At 43.9% G+C, this 23,143-nt stretch overlaps 2 protein-coding genes across 9 annotated transcripts; both read right to left on the reverse strand.

Annotated features, from left to right (window-relative positions):
- Positions 1–5,972: 5,972 nt before the first annotated feature.
- On the reverse strand, positions 5,973–11,532 carry LOC110525215 (RING finger protein 223). 6 transcript variants are annotated; one of them, XM_036979341.1, is made up of 4 exons: positions 11,190–11,532; positions 10,939–10,984; positions 10,107–10,215; positions 5,973–8,123 (listed from the first exon to the last, which is right to left on the reverse strand). In XM_036979341.1, exon 4 carries the CDS (start codon positions 8,022–8,024, stop codon positions 7,431–7,433), a length of 594 nt encoding a protein of 197 aa, XP_036835236.1. In that variant the 5' UTR covers positions 8,025–8,123; positions 10,107–10,215; positions 10,939–10,984; positions 11,190–11,532; the 3' UTR covers positions 5,973–7,430. The 6 variants fall into 6 exon arrangements, with proteins under 6 accessions (XP_036835236.1, XP_036835238.1, XP_036835232.1 ...); XM_036979343.1 differs by lacking the exon at positions 10,939–10,984; XM_036979337.1 differs by lacking the exon at positions 10,107–10,215 and having other exon boundaries at positions 11,190–11,531.
- A 2,690-nt stretch (positions 11,533–14,222) lies between these two features.
- On the reverse strand, positions 14,223–21,187 carry wdr31 (WD repeat domain 31). 3 transcript variants are annotated; one of them, XM_036979346.1, is made up of 10 exons: positions 20,871–21,187; positions 20,336–20,424; positions 20,005–20,134; positions 19,838–19,912; positions 18,101–18,245; positions 17,729–17,829; positions 17,049–17,116; positions 16,378–16,519; positions 15,938–16,100; positions 14,223–15,830 (listed from the first exon to the last, which is right to left on the reverse strand). In XM_036979346.1, the coding sequence occupies exons 2-10, from the start codon at positions 20,383–20,385 to the stop codon at positions 15,673–15,675; spliced, it is 1,032 nt and encodes a 343-aa protein (XP_036835241.1). In that variant the 5' UTR covers positions 20,386–20,424; positions 20,871–21,187; the 3' UTR covers positions 14,223–15,672. The 3 variants fall into 3 exon arrangements, with proteins under 3 accessions (XP_036835241.1, XP_036835240.1, XP_036835239.1); XM_036979345.1 differs by having other exon boundaries at positions 20,336–20,494; XM_036979344.1 differs by having other exon boundaries at positions 20,336–20,497.
- Between the last annotated feature and the right edge of the window lie 1,956 nt (positions 21,188–23,143).

Genomic DNA, 23,143 nt, shown 5'->3' on the forward strand with positions numbered 1-23,143 from the left:
AAATGCACCACTGGCAGGAATACTGTGTGCAGGACTCTTTTTCCCATTTGCTCATTGTTAACATCTCTAAAACGCAGAGCTCATGGGAACATTATCTTGTATGCATCGCACCTCTGCCGGCTACGTTCTTGATTGGCATTCACCTAGAACTTGAACCCCGGACTCCAATGTTATTACTGCAGGTGCCTTGTAAAACATCCAGGCTACGCTACGATGACTAAAGAGAGTGACATGACTGGTCTCTTTCATTTCCAAGGAACCAACGTTATTGTGTGGAAATGTTTCGGGTTGTACCACATGACAGAGGTCACTAGAGAGGAAGAAAGAATCGTCAATGAAGGATATTAGAGGAGAAACCGTCCACAGGTCTAATTATAGACTCTTAGGTTTGTTGGTGCGTAGAGCAAAAAAAGTAATCTGCTATGAATAGAAAAGAGAGCGAGGTCAGCGCTCAGTATCTGCAGTGGAATAGAGGAGGAATATCTAACCGTCAGATGGAATAGAGGAGGAACATCTTACCGTCAGATGGAATAGAGGAGGAACGTCTAACCGTCAGATGGAATAGAGGAGGAATGTCTAACGGTCAGATGGAATAAAAGGAGGAACGTCTAACCGTCAGATGGAATAGAGGAGGAATATCTAACCGTCAGATGGAATAGAGGAGGAATATCTAACCGTCAGATGGAATAGAGGAGGAATATCTAACCGTCAGATGGAATAGAGGAGGAACATCTTACCGTCAGATGGAATAGAGGAGGAATATCTAACCGTCAGATGGAATAGAGGAGGAATATCTAACCGTCAGATGGAATAGAGGAGGAACATCTAACCGTCAGATGGAATAGAGGAGGAACATCTTACCGTCAGATGGAATAGAGGAGGAATATCTAACCGTCAGATGGAATAGAGGAGGAATATCTAACCGTCAGATGGAATAGAGGAGGAACATCTAACCATCAGATGGAATAAAAGGAGGAATATCTAACGGTCAGATGGAATAGAGGAGGAACATCTAACCGTCAGATGGAATAGAGGAGGAACATCTAACCGTCAGATGGAATAGAGGAGGAATATCTAACCATCAGATGGAATAAAAGGAGGAATATCTAACCGTCAGATGGAATAAAAGGAGGAATATCTAACCGTCAGATGGAATAGAGGAGGAATATCTAACCGTCAGATGGAATAAAAGGAGGAATATCTAACGGTCAGATGGAATAGAGGAGGAATATCTAACCGTCAGATGGAATAAAAGGAGGAATATCTAACCGTCAGATGGAATAAAAGGAGGAATATCTAACCGTCAGATGGAATAGAGGAGGAATATCTAACCGTCAGATGGAATAAAAGGAGGAATATCTAACCGTCAGATGGAATAAAAGGAGGAATATCTAACCATCAGATGGAATAGAGGAGGAATATCTAACCGTCAGATGGAATAAAAGGAGGAATATCTAACCGTCAGATGGAATAAAAGGAGGAATATCTAACCGTCAGATGGAATAGAGGAGGAATATCTAACCGTCAGATGGAATAGAGGAGGAATATCTAACCGTCAGATGGAATAGAGGAGGAATATCTAACCGTCAGATGGAATAGAGGAGGAACATCTAACCGTCAGATGGAATAGAGGAGGAACGTCTAACCGTCAGATGGAATAGAGGAGGAACATCTAACCGTCAGATGGAATAGAGGAGGAATATCTAACCGTCAGATGGAATAGAGGAGGAACATCTAACCGTCAGATGGAATAAAAGGAGGAATATCTAACTGTCAGATGGAATAAAAGGAGGAATATCTAACGGTCAGATGGAATAAAAGGAGGAATATCTAACGGTCAGATGGAATAGAGGAGGAATATCTAACCGTCAGATGGAATAGAGGAGGAACATCTTACCGTCAGATGGAATAGAGGAGGAATATCTAACCGTCAGATGGAATAGAGGAGGAATATCTAACCGTCAGATGGAATAGAGGAGGAACATCTAACCGTCAGATGGAATAGAGGAGGAACATCTTACCGTCAGATGGAATAGAGGAGGAATATCTAACCGTCAGATGGAATAGAGGAGGAATATCTAACCGTCAGATGGAATAGAGGAGGAACATCTAACCGTCAGATGGAATAAAAGGAGGAATATCTAACGGTCAGATGGAATAGAGGAGGAACATCTAACCGTCAGATGGAGTAGAGGAGGAACATCTAACCGTCAGATGGAATAGAGGAGGAATATCTAACCATCAGATGGAATAAAAGGAGGAATATCTAACCGTCAGATGGAATAAAAGGAGGAATATCTAACCGTCAGATGGAATAGAGGAGGAATATCTAACCGTCAGATGGAATAAAAGGAGGAATATCTAACGGTCAGATGGAATAGAGGAGGAATATCTAACCGTCAGATGGAATAAAAGGAGGAATATCTAACCGTCAGATGGAATAAAAGGAGGAATATCTAACCATCAGATGGAATAGAGGAGGAATATCTAACCGTCAGATGGAATAAAAGGAGGAATATCTAATCGTCAGATGGAATAAAAGGAGGAATATCTAACCGTCAGATGGAATAGAGGAGGAATATCTAACCGTCAGATGGAATAGAGGAGGAATATCTAACCGTCAGATGGAATAGAGGAGGAATATCTAACCGTCAGATGGAATAGAGGAGGAACATCTAACCGTCAGATGGAATAGAGGAGGAACGTCTAACCGTCAGATGGAATAGAGGAGGAACATCTAACCGTCAGATGGAATAGAGGAGGAATATCTAACCGTCAGATGGAATAGAGGAGGAACATCTAACCGTCAGATGGAATAAAAGGAGGAATATCTAACTGTCAGATGGAATAAAAGGAGGAATATCTAACGGTCAGATGGAATAAAAGGAGGAATATCTAACGGTCAGATGGAATAGAGGAGGAATATCTAACCGTCAGATGGAATAGAGGAGGAACATCTTACCGTCAGATGGAATAGAGGAGGAATATCTAACCGTCAAATGGAATAGAGGAGGAATATCTAACGGTCAGATGGAATAAAAGGAGGAACGTCTAACCGTCAGATGGAATAAAAGGAGGAACGTCTAACCGTCAGATGGAATAGAGGAAGAATATCTAACCGTCAGATGGAATAGAGGAGGAATATCTAACCGTCAGATGGAATAGAGGAGGAACATCTAACCGTCAGATGGAATAAAAGGAGGAACATCTTACCGTCAGATGGAATAGAGGAGGAACATCTTACCGTCAGATGGAATAGAGGAGGAACATCTAACCGTCAGATGGAATAAAAGGAGGAACATCTTACCGTCAGATGGAATAGAGGAGGAACATCTTACCGTCAGATGGAATAGAGGAGGAACATTAACCGTCAGATGGAATAGAGGAGGAACATCTAACCGTCAGATGGAATAGAGGAGGAACATCTTACCGTCAGATGGAATAGAGGAGGAACGTCTAACCGTCAGATGGTATAAAAGGAGGAACATCTAACCGTCAGATGGAATAAAAGGAGGAACATCTAACGGTCAGATGGAATAGAGGAGGAACATCTAACCGTCAGATGGAATAGAGGAGGAATATCTAACCATCAGATGGAATAAAAGGAGGAATATCTAACCGTCAGATGGAATAAAAGGAGGAATATCTAACCGTCAGATGGAATAGAGGAGGAATATCTAACCGTCAGATGGAATAGAGGAGGAACATCTAACCGTCAGATGGAATAAAAGGAGGAACATCTTACCGTCAGATGGAATAGAGGAGGAACATCTTACCGTCAGATGGAATAGAGGAGGAACATCTAACCGTCAGATGGAATAAAAGGAGGAACATCTTACCGTCAGATGGAATAGAGGAGGAACATCTTACCGTCAGATGGAATAGAGGAGGAACATCTAACCGTCAGATGGAATAGAGGAGGAACATCTAACCGTCAGATGGAATAGAGGAGGAACATCTTACCGTCAGATGGAATAGAGGAGGAACGTCTAACCGTCAGATGGTATAAAAGGAGGAACATCTAACCGTCAGATGGAATAAAAGGAGGAACATCTAACGGTCAGATGGAATAGAGGAGGAACATCTAACCGTCAGATGGAATAGAGGAGGAATATCTAACCATCAGATGGAATAAAAGGAGGAATATCTAACCGTCAGATGGAATAAAAGGAGGAATATCTAACCGTCAGATGGAATAGAGGAGGAATATCTAACCGTCAGATGGAATAGAGGAGGAACATCTAACCGTCAGATGGAATAAAAGGAGGAACATCTTACCGTCAGATGGAATAGAGGAGGAACATCTTACCGTCAGATGGAATAGAGGAGGAACATCTAACCGTCAGATGGAATAAAAGGAGGAACATCTTACCGTCAGATGGAATAGAGGAGGAACATCTTACCGTCAGATGGAATAGAGGAGGAACATCTAACCGTCAGATGGAATAGAGGAGGAACATCTAACCGTCAGATGGAATAGAGGAGGAACATCTTACCGTCAGATGGAATAGAGGAGGAACGTCTAACCGTCAGATGGTATAAAAGGAGGAACATCTAACCGTCAGATGGAATAAAAGGAGGAACATCTAACGGTCAGATGGAATAGAGGAGGAACATCTAACCGTCAGATGGAATAGAGGAGGAATATCTAACCATCAGATGGAATAAAAGGAGGAATATCTAACCGTCAGATGGAATAAAAGGAGGAATATCTAACCGTCAGATGGAATAGAGGAGGAATATCTAACCGTCAGATGGAATAAAAGGAGGAATATCTAACCGTCAGATGGAATAAAAGGAGGAATATCTAACCGTCAGATGGAATAGAGGAGGAATATCTAACCGTAAGATGGAATAGAGGAGGAACATCTAACCGTCAGATGGAATAGAGGAGGAACGTCTAACCGTCAGATGGAATAGAGGAATATCTAACCGTCAGATGGAATAGAGGAGGAACATCTAACCGTCAGATGGAATAAAAGGAGGAACATCTAACCGTCAGATGGAATAGAGGAGGAATGTCTAACCGTCAGATGGAATAGAGGAATATCTAACCGTCAGATGGAATAGAGGAGGAACATTAACCGTCAGATGGAATAGAGGAGGAATATCTAACTGTCAGATGGAATAGAGGAGGAACATCTAACCGTCAGATGGAATAGAGGAGGAACATCTAACCGTCAGATGGAATAGAGGAGGAACATCTAACCGTCAGATGGAATAAAAGGAGGAACATCTAACCGTCAGATGGAATAGAGGAGGAATGTCTAACCGTCAGATGGAATAGAGGAATATCTAACCGTCAGATGGAATAGAGGAGGAACATCTAACCGTCAGATGGAATAGAGGAGGAACATCTAACCGTCAGATGGAATAGAGCTCTTTTTCTATTCATTGAAGGGAGAGTCTCGAGTTCATTTTTTTTCTTCTTTTTTTATACATGGGTCGATTGGTAACTGGATATTCCCATGCGAGGGCCAACTTCCTGTATTACAAAAACCCAAATCCACTGCTTTAAACTTCCTGCTTTGTCATGCTTCCTCTGACCCCTCCCTCCCCCAGATATTTCTCAATCTCTTAGGTTCCCATTACAAATCTTAATATCAAACCGCTGCGGTTTAGGTCATTGTTTTCATTGACCTTACTTGCTCCTTTGGCAGCCAGTGAACTGGTCAGTCAGTAGCCAGATGAGCAAAACTTTGTTTGAGGCTCTGTACTTTTCCATGACACATGCGTGACATGCATCTGCTAGAGTGGAGCACATCAGTCCACTGTTCAATGCTGTGACTCCATCTGGTGGAGACCACAGAGAAAGAGACCAATCTGAACCTCGGTAATTAGTATCCCTTATTAGAAGTGCTACTTCATTGTTATCACAGTAAATATAAATATACAAACACATCTGACACATCTAAGCCAATCTAACATCAACGAAACTTCACATATGTACTCTGATCGACAAACACAATGGGCACCAAATCAATGTCGACTTTATTTCAAGTTTAGGAAATGCAAATCATTTGCCAGAGCAACATTTGACAAATGTATAGCCAAAGTATATAACATAAAATATGGTTTATTTTCAATATGATAAAATAAAAAAAAATAAAAAAAAGACAATTCTAAAACCTTGATATGTGTGAAAGCGTAAACTGTAGAAAATGTGACACTTGTGAGCCGACAGTATTTGTTAATCTGCCCGTTTGATTCTACGTCTCTATCAGCTGGATAATATTCATGCAACCAAAATGGCTTTTTTCCTTAAAAAAGAAGAAAAGAGACCAAGTAAAAAAAGATATGGGTAATTGGTATAAGCAAACATACTAATTCCACATTTCAATCGTCAACCTCTTGCCACGTTGATACCCCCCCCCCGTCCCCCCGTGACCTCTAGAGTATCTCCAATCTCCTAGCCCTGACTGTTTCACACAGTGATACCGCAGTGTCTTACTAAAAAAAAAAGGTAACTGTGCATTTGCATAGCCAGACGCTATTGATTTGCATTGAAGTAGGTGGAGTGCGTTTACTGTGGCTGGAAACCTGGAGAGGACAGCAGGGCTATTATATTATGAACGTGTATCACATGACCGTCTGCCTATAAACAAAAAACCACAGAGGGAAATGTGGTTCTCTTGTACGACGTGCATCATAGTTGTACACAAATTCAGCATACAGACACACAACTGCTAAGAAATAGATACACTTTATAAAAATAAATAAAATGTAAAAATGTTTTAAAAAAGTACTGAAAACTGCTACAGTAGATGGTAGAAGCTGGGTAACAATAACGTCTCTCTCCGAGGTCCATCAGGTGCACTGTAGTGAGAGTCTCTCTCAGAGGTCCATCAGGTGCACTGTAGTGAGAGTCTCTCTCAAAGGTCCATCAGGTGCACTGTAGTGAGAGTCTCTCTCAGAGGTCCATCAGGTGCACTGTAGTGAGAGTCTCTCTCAAAGGTCCATCAGGTGCACTGTAGTGAGAGTCTCTCTCAGAGGTCCATCAGGTGCACTGTAGTGAGAGTCTCTCTCCGAGGTCCATCAGGTGCACTGTAGTGAGAGTCTCTCTCCGAGGTCCATCAGGTGCACTGTAGTGAGAGTCTCTCTCAAAGGTCCATCAGGTGCACTGTAGTGAGAGTCTCTCTCAAAGGTCCATCAGGTGCACTGTAGTGAGAGTCTCTCTCAGAGGTCCATCAGGTGCACTGTAGTGAGAGTCTCTCTCCGAGGTCCATCAGGTGCACTGTAGTGAGAGTCTCTCTCAGAGGTCCATCAGGTGCACTGTAGTGAGAGTCTCTCTCAGAGGTCCATCAGGTGCACTGTAGTGAGAGTCTCTCTCCGAGGTCCATCAGGTGCACTGTAGTGAGAGTCTCTCTCCGAGGTCCATCAGGTGCACTGTAGTGAGCGTCCACTTTCTTAGCTCCAGTCGGATGATGTTGTTATAGCTGTTTATATGCGAGGAGGAAGATGATGACGCAAGTAAGCACCACCATCATCATCACCACTGACACCAGGAGGGAGGCTCTGCATCCTGGTCTACGACACAGTCTCAGCAGTGCCCCGAGCCGTCGCCTCCGCCCCCCCTCTACGTCCCCGCTGTCTCCTGCGGGGCTAGGCAGCCCCACATCCAGAGAGTGACTAATAGAACGCAGCGAGTTCAGAGGGGGGGGTGCGTCGGTGGTCCTCTTCACCTGCAGCTTGCCCTTGTTGCGGTTGAAGCGGATGCTGTAGACTCGCTGCATGGCCGCGGGGAGGTAAGAGAGCACGGCTCGGTCCGTGGTCAGCTTGGGCAACCCCAGGTCGGGTAGCGGTGTGTGGCCCCGGCACAACGGGCACTGGATGGAGTCCGGCTTGGCTGACTTGACATTCATACGGGCCAGGCACTCCAGGCAGAAGGTGTGATTGCACTGGAGCATCTTGGGAGTGCGGAAGACATTGTTGAACTGGCTGAAGCAGATGGCACATTCCAGGTCTGGGGCGCCCTCGTCAAGGGGGGGCTGGAAACCGAGTTGTGGCTCCTGGTAGGGGTCCATGGTTGGGACTGGTGGGCAGCAATGGGAGGTCAGAGGAGACCTTGGGAATCAACAGGAATGTAGGAGGTCAACTGCCATTGACATGTGACCGCTGGGAACCTGAGGAGGACACAACATTGAGGTGATGATGCACCTGTAACATGGTACCTCTTACCCAGGGGCGTATTCATTAGTGCACACATTTTGCAATAAAAACAATGCATTTGTTATTGGACAAGTTCAGGTTAGTCCCTCCCCGTTTGGTTCCTAGTGAATACAACCCAGGGAAGTAAGGTAATGTCAACATAGAAATGCTATGATAATGAAGGAAACATCTCCTATTCTATCTGTAGATAGGAGGCTGTGTTACACAAGAGGGCGTAGCAGCAGCTGATCAGTCATCAATTGATCAACTGATCAGTCATCACATTTCTTACTGGTATAAGAAATGTGGTGGAAACTCCCACTAGGCCATAAACTCGCACTAGGCCCAGTAACAGGGGGGGGGGGACGGGGGACGGGGGACGTTCCAGACCGTTCCATTGACAAGACCGCCGCACATTCAACAAATCTGATCTAACAAAATTAACATTTGTCAAATCTGTCATGATTGATGTAGTGTAACAGACCCGCAATGTGGTTATTAAAGTCGGATTTGGATATAACATTTAGAAGTTGTCCCCTGTTCAGGTTTAGAAGTAAAGACTGCTAAATGCTAACTCCCGTTCGTATAATCCGGTTAGCGTAGCTAGCATACAGGAAATCGGTGGTGGTAGTCAAAGTCGCGTTTAACTGCAACGCTGTTGATTGGCTAAGATTCCATGAACATGTGTCGGGGTTGACATCCATACGAGCATTATGCCCCGATTTGAACCTCAACATAGTGAAACGTGACCCGAGTTTAGACCGTCGTGAGATAAATTAGTTTTACCCTACTGATGATGTGCTGTTGCAGTAGTTTGGGGCACACATTTTGCTACGGGGGCAATGAAGAGATTTGAGAACTTTCCCTACGTGTTTCCATGACATTTCCATTGTTTTGGTCGAGTTTGATTGACCTCGTTGCCGCATCTACACCTCCACTAATCCAACACTTGTAGATTGTGGGAAGGAACCGAATGTGTGCAAACGTCAGGAGAAAGGTGATATCTGGACACTCACTCAGAAAAACGTTTGTTTTATTGAGGGAGCCATGTAGAAATGGGGAGCATCATTTCTATTTAAAATCTTTATGTTGACAGGGAGTCAAAGCTGAAACCGAGGTCTCTTTTCCAGATGAGCCCTGTTGAGCGCCACAATATACAGGACACACACATTAAACTAAACATCTATATTCACATTAAAATACACATTATAGAGGCAACAATTCCTCAAATGTTAAAGTGCTTCATGGAGCAAAGCGTTTTCTAAATTCAAACAGCAACTAGACAGTCTTCCAAGCTGAAACGTGTCGTCTTACAAGTCAGGAATTGAGGAAGTATCGCCAAGTAAAGGTTTGTCAAATTCTCTGTGCTTACGCTTACCTTCCTAATCAGCCAGCTGGAGGAGCATCAGTCATGGTCTGACTAGGCAGATTTTAGCCAGCTGGAGGAGCATTAGTAATGGTCTGACTAGGCAGATTTTAGCCAGCTGGAGGAGCATTAGTAATGGTCTGACTAGGCAGATTTTAGCCAGCTGGAGGAGCATTAGTAATGGTCTGACTAGGCAGATTTTAGCCAGCTGGAGGAGCATTAGTAATGGTCTGACTAGGCAGAATTTAGCCAGCTGGAGGAGCATTAGTTATGGTCTGACTAGGCAGATTTTAGCCAGCTGGAGGAGCATTAGTAATGGTCTGACTAGGCAGATTTTTAACAGCTAGGTTCATCTGTGTCAAGGAAACCACCCCTCAGAATACTGTGTCAATAGTAGCCCTTGATCATGATTCCCAGTCCCATTACAATACACATAGGAGTCATTGGACGAAGGCCGCTTCTGTAGGGGGGTTGCTAGGCCTGAACATTAACACACATCGCTTGCTGTGAGGTTTTAGAAGCATAAGGACATATTTCACGTTGGTGAGAAATCATTTCCAAAAAACAAAAAAAACATTCAATTGATACACACCTTTATAGGGTTAGGGTTCCCACATGGCCATATCTCCATGTTACAGCGCTCATTTATGGAGAACAGAGTGGCCTACCTGTGCTAATTAGCCATCTGTGTCTCCGAACACCTGTGTGTAAAACGGAAGACGTAAAAGTGTTGTCACTGAAAATAACTGTCAGCTGCAACTGTTTTAAAACAGTGTACAGTAAAGTGTGTATTTTGCATTTGTGAAATAATTTTGATGTGATATGAAAGTAGAGGACTTTGTTTCTAGACCTGTGCCGCAATTTAGAATCGATTCACGTTGTAGATGGGAGTACTTGGGGCTGTTTTGGCTTCCAGAGCCAATTCACCCTTTAAAACAGAACGTGTAAGGTCCTTGGACTATAAGGACTAACATTAGGTTCCTTTAGTCTAATACGGAGCTGTGTCAATAGGTATTGTAATATGGCTCACCAATCTAACTGCAGACCTTACTGCAATCTCCTTGATTTTTCTTAAAATGCATGGAAGGTAAACAGGTTTAGGTGGTTTCATGTAAAGGATGCCCTGCTCTCACATTTATGGGTCAAATGAAGTAGTCATAGCAACACATTCATTGTATGCAAAAGAGAAGGACAACTTTAGTTCCGCCATCTACCACTACACTAATCTAGGCTACTAGCTGACATTCAGTATGAACTAGTCTATCAATTTAAGAGAAATACATACAGAAAAGGACTGATATCATGTGTAGGCTACATCACCTGAGTGAGAAACACATTCAAGTTCATATTTCTTACAGATCAGGCAAGGCAACATACACCAATATGAAGTTTCCATAAACCCTCAAGAAAAAACCCCTACTTACTGGTAAAATAGGTGAATGTGGATAACTTGCCAGAATGTAATCCGACCTACAAGAGGAAATATTAAGGCTACATCCTTATTTGACAGCTGTAAGGAGGAGTGACGTCCGATGGGCATTTTGCCCTGAAAGCAGCAGAGGTGCCCAGAAGAAATACAAGCCTGCCGTTTTCACTTTTGAAAGTTAACCCCGAGTCCAACTTAAAAAAAAATTATGAACTATGGAATGAAAAACACTACAGTTGAAGTAGTTACCATGTCGCTCATACAGTCGTGGTTAAAGCGTGATCTTGCCGGTGAAAGGCGAGCGCAGGCAGATCCCCTGGAGCAAGGTCATAGAGCGCGCTCCTCCAAACAAACTCTTGATATTTAGGTTGTGGTACTACTTTGCTTCAACTCAGCTCCTTTGCTCTCGGCTTTGGGTAAGTCAGTATTTGAATACTGTTACAATATGAGGAAACGTGTTCGGGGTAGCTAGTCAAATGAGCGACTCGGAAATATTAGGCCTATCTGTGTAAACATACTTGGCTCGGTGAGCGCGAGCGGGCGTCCGTGGGTAGTCATTTGGAAATGCACATACCTAATATAGGCGTCGTTGCACCTGTCGCGACTTTATGTAGATTAGCGAGTCGACCTCAAAACTCCACATAATACCGACTACTCATTAGTTGTCTTGGAAATAAAATGAAAACGTGTCTTGTCTGTCATGGCTTATACAAATGCTGTAGGTAGATAGGCCCTATGGTATGAAGTCACTTGGCAGTACATGATTTTATATAAAAAAATTGGATTTCCCAAAAACCTTGCTTGGCGAAGACATTTGATGATGATAATTATTGTGAAATGTGAGTAGTAGACTTATCTAAAAAATAAAAAAAAAACGTTTAGGTGGCTGTTCATGTTTTTGAATATTTTTTTATTGGTGACAGATGAGAACAGGAGAAATGTAAGGAGTAGGGTTGGGGGAGGTCATTCTAATCTTAGATCTAGGGTACATAGGGTAAAATTCAGCCTGGAGGCCCCCCCCCCCACTAAGGACTCAGAGATTGAAGCATTGTCATTCCACTGGTGAGATTAGTGAATGTGTTGGCATTGGTAAAACATAAGACTAACATACAGTAACAATCAGATTTATTAGATCAAACATAAAGACCAACACAGACAGAGCTAACACAACGGGACCCACACCCTTCTCTTATTCTAGTCAAATATGGCTTGCATCCCAAATTATACCCTATTACCTGTTTAGTGCAACAACTTTTAAACAGGGCCCATAGGGCTCCAGTCCAAAGTAGTGCACTATATATAGGGTATAGGGTCCCATTTGTGACACACCCATAGGAGACAATGGGACGGTTAGATTCCAACCAAGAGCATCATTGATTATTACACAGAACAGTGGCATCTCGTGCTTGTGGCTCCTCACCATGCCACTCATGGTTGACATTGATGCAATGTTTGTTATGCATACTGAACAAAAATATAAACGCAACAATTTTAAAATATTTTTTTACTGAGTTAAAGTTCATATAAGGAAATCAGTCAATTGAAATAAATTCCTTAGGCTCTAATCTATGGATTTCATATGACACGGGGTGGGGGTGCAGACATGGATGGGCCTGGGAGAGCATAGGCCTATGGTAGAGAAATTGACATTCTATTATTTGGCAACAGCTCTGGTGGACATTCCTGCAGTCAACATGCCAATTGCACGCTCCCTCAAACCTTGATATCTGTAGCATTGTGTTACAAAACTGCACATTTTAGAGTGGCCTTTTATTGTCCCCAGCACAAGGTGCTGCTGTGTAATAAGCGTGCGGTTTAAATCAGCTTCTTGATATGCCACACCTGTCAGGTGGATGGATTATCTTGACAAAAGGATCAAATATTCACTAACAGGAACGTAAAAACAAATTTGTTCACAACATTTTTGAGAAAATAAGTATTTTGTTCATATGGAACCATTTCTGGGATCTTTTTTAAAATTTATTTCAGCTCATGAAAACATGGGACCACCACTTTACATGTTGCTCTTGATATTTTGTCATTCAGTGTATGTTTGTATGACACCAACAGGCTCCTGAACAGCTTCTATCCCTAAGCCGTAAGACTGCTAAATAGCTAACAAAATGGCTACATGGTCTTTCTGAGTTGACCCGTGTCTTTTTATTTTTTTTTGCACAATTCTCTATGCACACCCACAGGACTCTACAGTCACGTACACACCCGCATGCAATCATAATTTATGCTGCTGCTACACTGTTTATCATATATCCCGATGCCTAGTCACCTTACCCCTATACATATCTACCTCTCACTCCAGTATCCCTGCCTATTGTTAATATGGTATTGGAACTGACCCTGTATATACAGTGGGGCAAAAAAGTATTTAGTCAGCCACCAATTGTGCAAGTTCTCCCACTTAAAAAGATGAGAGGCCTGTAATTTTCATCATAGGTACACTTCAACTATGACAGACAAAATGAGAAGAAAAAAAATCCAGAAAATCAAATTGTAGGATTTTTAATGAATTTATTTGCAAATTATGGTGGAAAATAAGTATTTGGTCAATAACAAAAGTGTCTCAATACTTATATGTTATATACCCTTTGTTGGCAATGACAGAGGTCAAACATTTTGTCTGTCATAGTTGAAGTGTACCTATGATGAAAATTACAGGCCTCTCTCATCTTTTTTAGTGGGAGAACTTGCACAATTGGTGGCTGACTAAATACTTTTTTGCCCCACTGTAGCTTTTTACTTTGTTCTTGCTATTTTCTATCTTGTGTTCTTTGTTTGTGTGCTACATTTGGAGCTTGAAAGAAAAGGCATTTCACTGTACTTGTGCACATGACATTAAAATTTAAAACTGTATGGGATGTGTTCCCATCAGAATGTGTTAGCCATGTGACTGGCGAGTTAACTCCTGTAGCTAAAGCCCTTTCGTGATGCGTTGGTATAGTGTCTCTCCGTGCCTATCCAATTCCTCAGAGGTAACTATCTACAGCAGGGATTCCCAAACTGTTTTGACCCGCGATCCCACTTGGATATGAAAAATGTTTTCGCGACCCCAATAATATATATATTTTTTAAATCAACTGCCATGGTTAACTTTTTAAATTTGGGCTATGAGTCTATTACAAATCAGTCTGACAGTACTTTTGACAGTATTTCAATCTGAAGGACATATGTTTTTAAATGCATTGGGAAGTTCAGAAGATCATCAGCCAATCATTTTATACTGTGATTTTCTGTGAAGAAAGTTACATCGTCATTGATGTTATTTCCCCCCCCCAGTCTGATTTAGTGCTTGGTCTTGTCCACGCTGTTCTAATGAGTTCTGCTTGTCGGTCTTGTCCACGCTGTTCTAATGAGTTCTGCTTGTCGGTCTTGTCCACGCTGTTCTAATGAGTTCTGCTTGTCGGTCTTGTCCACGCTGTTCTAATGAGTTCTGCTTGTCGGCATTGCAGAAGGGAAGACACACATGTGTTCCTTAGAGTCTTATCATTCAGTGATTGGGGGGGGGGGGGGGGGGGGGGGGGGGGTCATAATATTTTGTAGCTTAAACCGTTCGAAAGATGGAGCCACATTTGTAGGAAGAAAACAGAACCGCTCTGTTTATTACAACCATATCTAGCGACTACCGGAGGTTACTGATGTAATCCCGCCTCTATTAACCAAGCGCAAATGTAACATTTTATTTCAGAGTTTCTCTCGAGACCCCTATTTTTCAAAACTGGTGACCCCCGTTAGGGGGTCGCGACCCCTAGTTTGGCAAACGCTGACCTACAGTGTGGCAGTATCTCAGTCAGTTTAATACAAATAGATTGCATTCCATAAGTTCCCATTTTTGCCAGCGTAATAACGGAGTGTGACACAGAAGTCGAGTATCACAACCTGGGTCGACATTATCACTGCCGAGTTGCGCTGTAGCTCCAGTTGGTAGAGTATGGCGCTTGCCACACCAGGATAGTGAGTTCGATTCCCGGCACCACTCATACGTAAAAATAGAATATATATGCACGCATGACTAAGTCATCACTTTGGATAAAAGCGGCTGATAAAATGTGGTAAGTTATTATATTATTAAAAAATGGGGTCGTGAAGCCATTTCAAATAAACTGTCGTAAGAACGTAAGTGTCACTCTCCTCCTGTAAAGTTTCACCCTAGTCCGGTCTGAACTAGACACTTTATTCTGGGTGTATTCATTAGTGCACACCGAAGCAAAAATGCATTTTTGCAACTGAATATTTTGCAATGAACAACTTATTGGACAAGTTCAGGATGAGTCCCTCCACGTTTCGGGCCCGTTTGGTTCCTAGTGAATACACCCCTGCTCTAAAGGATTCATGATTTATCTTCCCGCTCTATTTTAGAGTGGTTACAGTTTTTCCTAAACTACCCGATTAACGATTCCACAATTGTCTACTTAAATTTGGCTACTTGTACGTGCTAAAGCTATCACTATCCACTTAGTCTCCAAACATCCAAATCATTTCTGTTGCATCAAGACATCTCGAAACAGTTGGGCCTCGCCTGATGCTCTGAGTACAATGTCTAGGGCTCGCCCTGATTTAGAATGACTCGCAGGGGGTCTTCTCCCATCAGTTGACCCAGGGATGGTGTCTCCTGATCGGGTCCATCTGACTTAAAGGGCCCCGCTGGCTTGGAGGTCTGTGTGGCCCACAGTGTAATGGGTTTTCGGGTTACCGTGCCGGCACCGGTCCTGTGCCCTCGTCAGAAGCGCGCCACCTCCTTTAGGTCCAGCCCATCCTTGTGATGGTGGAGTATGTGAAGCCCTGTGTTAAAGCTGGCACACAGCAGACTGCTGGAGTCACTTGGGGCCAAAGACACCAAAGGACCTGATCCATCCAGGGTCAGAGTGGTCAGACAGGCTTCAGAGAGAGAAAGAGTGACAAGGAAAATAGGAAAGAACCATGATGAGAAGATAGAGGCCATTTAGCTCACTAGGGTAGGGCATCGTAGTGTAGGGCAGTGTTACCTGCAGTGTTTTGATCCCAGATTTTGACTGAGCAGTCATGAGAGGAGGACGCTACGAGCGCAGGGCCCCCGGGGCTGGAGGGCAGGAACACACAGCAAGCGGTCGTCTCGCGATGGCCCCGGTACTCTACCACCTTACAGCCAGGCTGCCTGAGGTCCCAAAGCTACAAACACACACACAGAAAACACATGAGGGGGTGTGGGATTCACACAGTAACAATACTCAGTAGGGAAATTCTATACAGGAGTGTGAACTTGTACACTTCCCCCTCGGGGTGGACAGGTGGACAGGTGTGAACAACATGGTGGACATTTCCATCAGTCATTATTGCACCAAACCAATACCTTTCATTGGGGGGGGAAACAAGTGCACAGTTCTGGAACAGGGTAGAGAATTGGAAACCCAGACAGGGTTGAAGGGGGGGGGGGGGGGGGGCTCACCGTAGCCTCACAGCCTTGGCCTCCGAAGCCATTGCTGCTGGACAGGAGGTGGTTGCCGTTGGCGCTGATGTCACAGTGTGTCTGGATGTATTGCTTGGCTGGGAACGTGTTAGTGACCTGCCAGGTACGACTGTCCCACACCCTGCAACATTCAAAATGCATGTATCAACCGGGAGCACTGCATTCAGAGGCGGGTGGGAGGAGCTATAGGAGGACGGGCTCATTGTAATGGCCGGAATGGATTACATGGAACGGTATCCAACACATTAAACATATGGAACATTCATTGCATTCCAGCCTATGCAATGAGCCCGTTCTCATAGCTCCTCCCACTAGCCTCCTCTGACTGCATTACACACAGTAACACTGTTAGTGATCACACCCTGAGTGACTACCAACAGCATATAGCCTGGGGGCCAGTCTGTCGTCCTATAGCCTGGGGGCCAGTCTGTCGTCCTATAGCCTGGGGGCCAGTCTGTCGTCCTATAGCCTGGGGGCCAGTCTGTCGTCCTATAGCCTGGGGGCCAGTCTGTCATCCTATAGCCTGGGCGCCAGTCTGTTACTGCTCTCTTGCAAACTCCTTATGGAATTGGATATTCAAAACATGTTTGGCTTGACAATGAAGTAGGCAAAAGCACCGGCAGATTTGGGACCAGTCTTTAACAACTTACCTGATGGTTTTATCCTCGGATGTCTGAACGATGGAGCTGCTCTCAGGTACCCAGCACACATGAGTAACCTGAAAAAGAGTCAGGCTCTATACGAAGGATCATACGGAATCATATTTACAAGACTTTTTTGTGTATGTAATAATATAACGTTTAGTAGTGTGCAAGATTGATCTACATTTTGTATGTTTTTAAATGCCCGGATGTCATACTCATTTCCCCTTTTTCATATAGTGTGAATTCCTTAAAAGGGATATTTTACTACAAAATAAATAAATAAATATATAGTTTATTAGTCCACTGTTGATATGATCCTAAAAATGTTGCATGTCAGCAGTAACATTTAAGAGCACTTTCAGTACAAAGTACAAAGTGAGATGGTCCAAACTATGCAAAACGCATCACCGAACTTTGTGATTTCACTTGAACATATTCATGAATTAAATTGCCTTTCCATTATGACGGTGCATTATGACACTTCCTCAGTATGGATGAGCTGTAGTAAGTTCATCATTTGTTCTAGTATAACTTTTTACTAAACCGTGTTTCTAAATAGTATGCAGTTCTGTTAGTGCCTAGTAAATACTTACAGTAAACAGTATGATAATTTGGACACAGGGTACGAGATATCATCCTACCTTTTTATAGTACCCTCAAAATCAAGGGACAGAAGAGTCACGTACCAGGTTTCTGGAGACTGTGTTCTTATGGACACGCTCGCCAGACTCAATGTCCCAGAGGCACATGGAGTTGTCACGGGAACCAGTGCACAGCCTCGACCCATCTAACGAAAATACAAGTATGGTTTACACACACACACACACACACACACACACACACACACACACACACACACACACACACACACACACACACACACACAGGTATTTATAATGGGTGTTTGATAAGGTGTTCATGCAAGTGTTTGAGGGGTGAAGGGGGAAGTTGTCCCTAGACGCTGATCTTGAAGGTTAAGTTAAAAGGTTAAGATTGGGGGAGGAGGGTAAATCTGATCCTAAATCTGCACCTAGGGGGGAACTTCACCCTGTTTCTACCTGGACTGACGGCCAGCCCGTTGACCACCAGCTCATGGCCACAGAACTCCTGGATGGGCTCGTCCCCCTGGTTGAGATCCCACATCATAACACTCTTGTCTCGAGACGCACTAAAGATCCAAGTGCTTCCAGGAAAACACTCCACCTGGGAGAGAGAGAGAGAGAGGAGAGAGAGAGAGAGAGAGAGAGGAGGAGAGAGAGAGAGGAGACAGAGAGAGAGAGGACAGAGAGAGAGAGGACAGAGAGAGAGAGGACAGAGAGAGAGAGGACAGAGAGAGAGAGGACAGAGAGAGAGAGAGAGAGAGGGAGGAGGAGAGAGGAGGACAGAGAGAGAGAGAGAGGAGGACAGAGAGAGAGGAGGAGACAGAGAGAGGAGAGAGAGAGAGGAGACAGAGAGAGAGGAGACAGAGAGAGAGAGAGGAGACAGAGAGAGAGGAGACAAAGAGAGAGGAGACAGAGAGAGGAGACAGAGAGAGAGGAGACAGAGAGAGAGAGGAGACAGAGAGAGAGAGGAGACAGAGAGAGAGGAGACAGAGAGAGAGGAGACAGAGAGAGAGAGAGGAGACAGAGAGAGAGAGGAGACAGAGAGAGAGAGGAGACAGAGAGAGAGAGGAGACAGAGAGAGAGAGGAGACAGAGAGAGAGAGAGGAGACAGAGAGAGAGAGGAGACAGAGAGAGAGAGGAGACAGAGAGAGAGAGGAGACAGAGAGAGAGAGGAGACAGAGAGAGAGAGGAGACAGAGAGAGAGGTGACAGAGAGAGAGGAGACAGAGAGAGAGGAGACAGAGAGAGAGGAGACAGAGAGAGAGAGAGGAGACAGAGACAGAGAGGAGACAGAGAGAGAGAGGAGGACAGAGACAGAGAGAGGAGACAGAGAGAGAGAGGAGAGAGAGAGAGGAGACAGAGAGGCGACAGAGAGAGAAGAGACAGAGAGAGAGGAGACAGAGAGAGAGAGGAGACAGAAAGAGAGAGGAGACAGAGAGAGAGAGGAGAGAGAGAGAGAGAGGAGACAGAGAGAGAGAGGAGGACGAGACAGAGAGAGGAGGAGAGAGAGAGAGAGGAGGAGAGAGAGAGAGAGGAGGAGAGAGAGAGAGAGAGGAGGAGAGAGAGAGTGGAGACAGAGAGAGAGAGAGGAGACAGAGAGAGAGGAGACAGAGAGAGAGGAGACAGAGAGAGACAGGAGACAGAGAGAGACAGGAGACAGAGAGAGAGAGGAGACAGAGAGAGAGAGGAGACAGAGAGAGAGAGGAGACAGAGAGAGAGAGAGGAGACAGAGAGAGAGAGGAGACAGAGAGAGAGAGAGGAGACAGAGAGAGAGAGGAGACAGAGAGAGAGAGGAGACAGAGAGAGAGAGAGGAGACAGAGAGAGAGAGAGGAGACAGAGAGAGAGAGAGAGACAGAGAGAGAGAGGAGACAGAGAGAGAGAGGAGACAGAGAGAGACAGAGAGAGACAGAGGGAGACAGAGGGAGAGGAGGAGACTCGATAATTAGATACAGAATATCTACAAAACACATACAAAAAAATGTATTATAGCGAAACGTCGACGACAACATCTGTGCAGAGGTCAAATCGTGTGTGTGTGGGAGATGTATTTTTCTACTCTGTTACTCCCAGCACCACAATTGATATCTATTCTAAAGACTAAAAACACACTAATAAAAACAACAGCAGGCAGGCATCCATTCAGTAGCCACAGCCACATTGCACCCTCTTCTTCAACTACCTCTGGCTGTTTACCTTGGTAACCTCTCTGTTGTGACCTTGGAATGACTGACATAACTTCCCTCCTCTCCAGTCATACACAACCACTGCCTGGGGAGAGATGAAACAGATTAGCAGTCAGTTTCCTGTACTATATTGTCACTCGGTAAAACATATGCAGAAAACCTAGTCAATTTACTCACCATGTCACCTCCTCCAGACACACAGAGGTCTGAGGTCAGGTTGGTGACACAGTTGACGGCATCACGGTGGGCGGGTTCATACTGTATCACCTGACTAACAGCAGCATCCTCGCCATCACCTTTGGTCGCCCTGCAGAGGCACAACACAATTGCACCTCAAGAATAGCCTTCAATGACCTATTAGGCCTATTTGAGGTATGTCATGGGATTGTTACAATCTGAACCAAGCACCGCACAGATTATCTGATCAATAAAACATCCGGGGTCTATCTTTAAACAGGTTTAGGTGTGGGGGTCACTCAGCCTGTGTTGATGTTGCTGGCTGTCTTACCTGTACAGTTCAGAGCGTGACCTTCGGAACTTGCTCTGAAGTTTCCCCATGTTTGTGTCAGAACAACCTGGCTGTGGAAGCAAGCAGAGCTACCACCCAGGTCCCCAACCCATATGAGCAGATTAGGGTAGTGTTATTCGTCCAACTGTCAACCACCTTCTGCTGAAATATCAACCCAACACGCAGATTAATACAACGTGCACACACTCTGTCACTTGACACCGTTACAGTAGTCTGTCTACCTATTCAACTGTGTGATGATGTAAACACTCCTTGAGCTAAATAAATAAATCGGGCGACAGACAGAAGGAAGCTTTATTCAGGAAGGAGGGTGAAATCCTATTATGATTACTGCCACATCGCATTAACCCAACCGACGACGACACTACTTCCATAGCTGTAGCAGTGTTATTCGGACACACACACCAGGCTAACGGTACTTTCAATGGTAAACAGATAAAAAATATTTTTTTTTTTTACAGTGACTTGTCGAGCTAAAACAGGTGGTGGCAAGCCAGATCTATTTTTTGCTTACCTGCCCAGCTGGGGTGCGTAATTGACTATGACTACTAAGCTAGCTAGCTGCTGGCTAGCTAGCTTGCTAACTTAATCTTGTTTTATCTCTCATGCCACGAGATGTGAATGAGCTAGCTAGTACTCGACGACGCATAATTGTGATAAATTAGACCACTTTACTCCCTTCTTCTCACAGATAAACTGTACTCCCGTTCCCGGTATTCGTAAACTTTCGCCGTAGATTGGTGACTCAAAAAAGCTATTTTTTTGCCGCGAACTCATCGCACTATTCACTTCCTAGCGACGCTTTCTCTGTTACCAGGCGAACTGAGGTCACCTGACACAGAGGGAGGAGCCACTTTGACAAAATAGCTTTCTAATGGTCCACTACCAAATAAAAGTCCGTGCTCTCATTTTGTGTGATATTTGGGCATTTAAACTAGTGGCGTGGCAAGGCCCATGTAAGATGATGTAACCCAATATTGCAAGCTTTTATGTTGCTAAAACTATTTTCCCTACATAAAGAAACAAACATTAGGATATATTAAAGCATTTTGGAAATATAGTAAACACAGATACAAAAGGAGGAAATATCAACTATTCATATTTTGGATTAATGTAAACTTTAGTTTACAAACCTTCATTTAGTGCTGTATGGTCCTACCTGACAAAAATACATACAGCAACATTATTATTATTATTATTATTTGTTTTATGTTGTAGCTATTGTAATCTAGTCTGAGTACCAGTCATGTGACAGTCCAATTCCATGGTTTAGTAACTGTCTTAGGGGATGGCTAATGGTGGAGTAGGCCTCTCAAGGACATTTATGGGAGATTCAGAATGGCATTCACATTGGCATTTCTAGTCAATGAGTGTCAGGTTGTGTCTGTTCCTTGTAGTGAACACCTGCTTTGTGCGCTTGTTTACATGTGGTTCCATCCTCTCCATACACCATAACTATCACCATGGCAACATGGCAACTCCAGGGCAGACAGCCAGGATGGTGGACACAACAGGATAAGAGTGCACTGGAACATCCCAATATGCATCACAAATGCAGTGAGCCAACGGAAGGTCATATTGGACTAGCAATGAATCAAAGTTCACTTCTAAATGATCAGGTGACTTAAGGGGCAAGTTGGGGGGGGGGGCAAGTTGTAGAGCTAGGGAGAGGGTGTCAGAGTCCTAAGTCAGATTCTCTTTCCTTTCAAATCAAAGTTAATTGTCGTGTACACAGTTTAGCTGATGTTATAGTGGGTGCCGCGAGATGCTTATGTTACTAGCCTCCTAAAAAAATGCAGTAATATGGAAAGCAAGTACACAAATAATCAAAAATGTAACAAGAAAGGGGCCTCCCAGTGGTCTACGGCATGTCGCATTGTCGCAGCGTCACTACAGCCTGTGTCACGACTGGCTCGGGTTAAGCGAGCAGGTGTTAAGAAGCGCGGTTTGGCGGGTCATGTGACGCGTCCTTTGCTTCTCCGGAGTTGCAGCGGTGAGACAAGATCGTAATTGGACGTCAAGAAATTGGGGAGAAAAAGAGTTAAAATTACAAAAAATGATCCAATGTAACAACTCAAATCGCACTGCAACAGTAATCCAAACTCTGTCTGAACACTGAGTGAACAAAACATTAAGAACACCTGCTCTTTCCATTACATAGCTTTCACCTGGTCAGTCTATGATCCCTTATTGATGTCGCTTGTTAATTAAAATCCGCTTCAATCAGTATAGATGATGGGGAGGAGACTGGTTAAAGAAGGATTTTTAAGCCTTGAGACAACTGAGATATTAATTGTGTATGTGTTCAATTCAGAGGGTGAATGGGCAAGACAAAAGATTTAACTGCATGTGAACAGGGTATGGTTGTAGGTTCTAGGCACACCGGTTTGTGTCAAGAACTTCAAAGCTGCTGGGTTTTTCCCGCTCAACAGTTTCCAATGTGTATCAAGAATGGTCCACCACCCAAAGGACATCCAGCCAACTTGACACAACTGTGAGAAGCATTGGAGTCAACATGGGCAGGCATCCCTGTGGAAAGCTTTCGACACCTTGTAGAGTCCCATGCCCCGATGAATTGCGGCTGTTCAGAGGGTAAAAAGAGGGTGGTGCAACTCAATATTAGGAAGGTGTTCTTATTATTGTGTACACTCGGTGTGTACTGTATACACCAGATTAATTTACACAAGATGTACTAAGAATGATATGTACAGCAGTAGATATATTAGGATGAGCTATGTCAAGAATCAAGTATATAAATAAATATGTGGTGTGTATAAATAGTGTAAC

This window comes from Oncorhynchus mykiss, chromosome 6 (genome assembly GCF_013265735.2).
Source record: "Oncorhynchus mykiss isolate Arlee chromosome 6, USDA_OmykA_1.1, whole genome shotgun sequence".
NCBI lineage: Eukaryota > Metazoa > Chordata > Actinopteri > Salmoniformes > Salmonidae > Oncorhynchus > Oncorhynchus mykiss.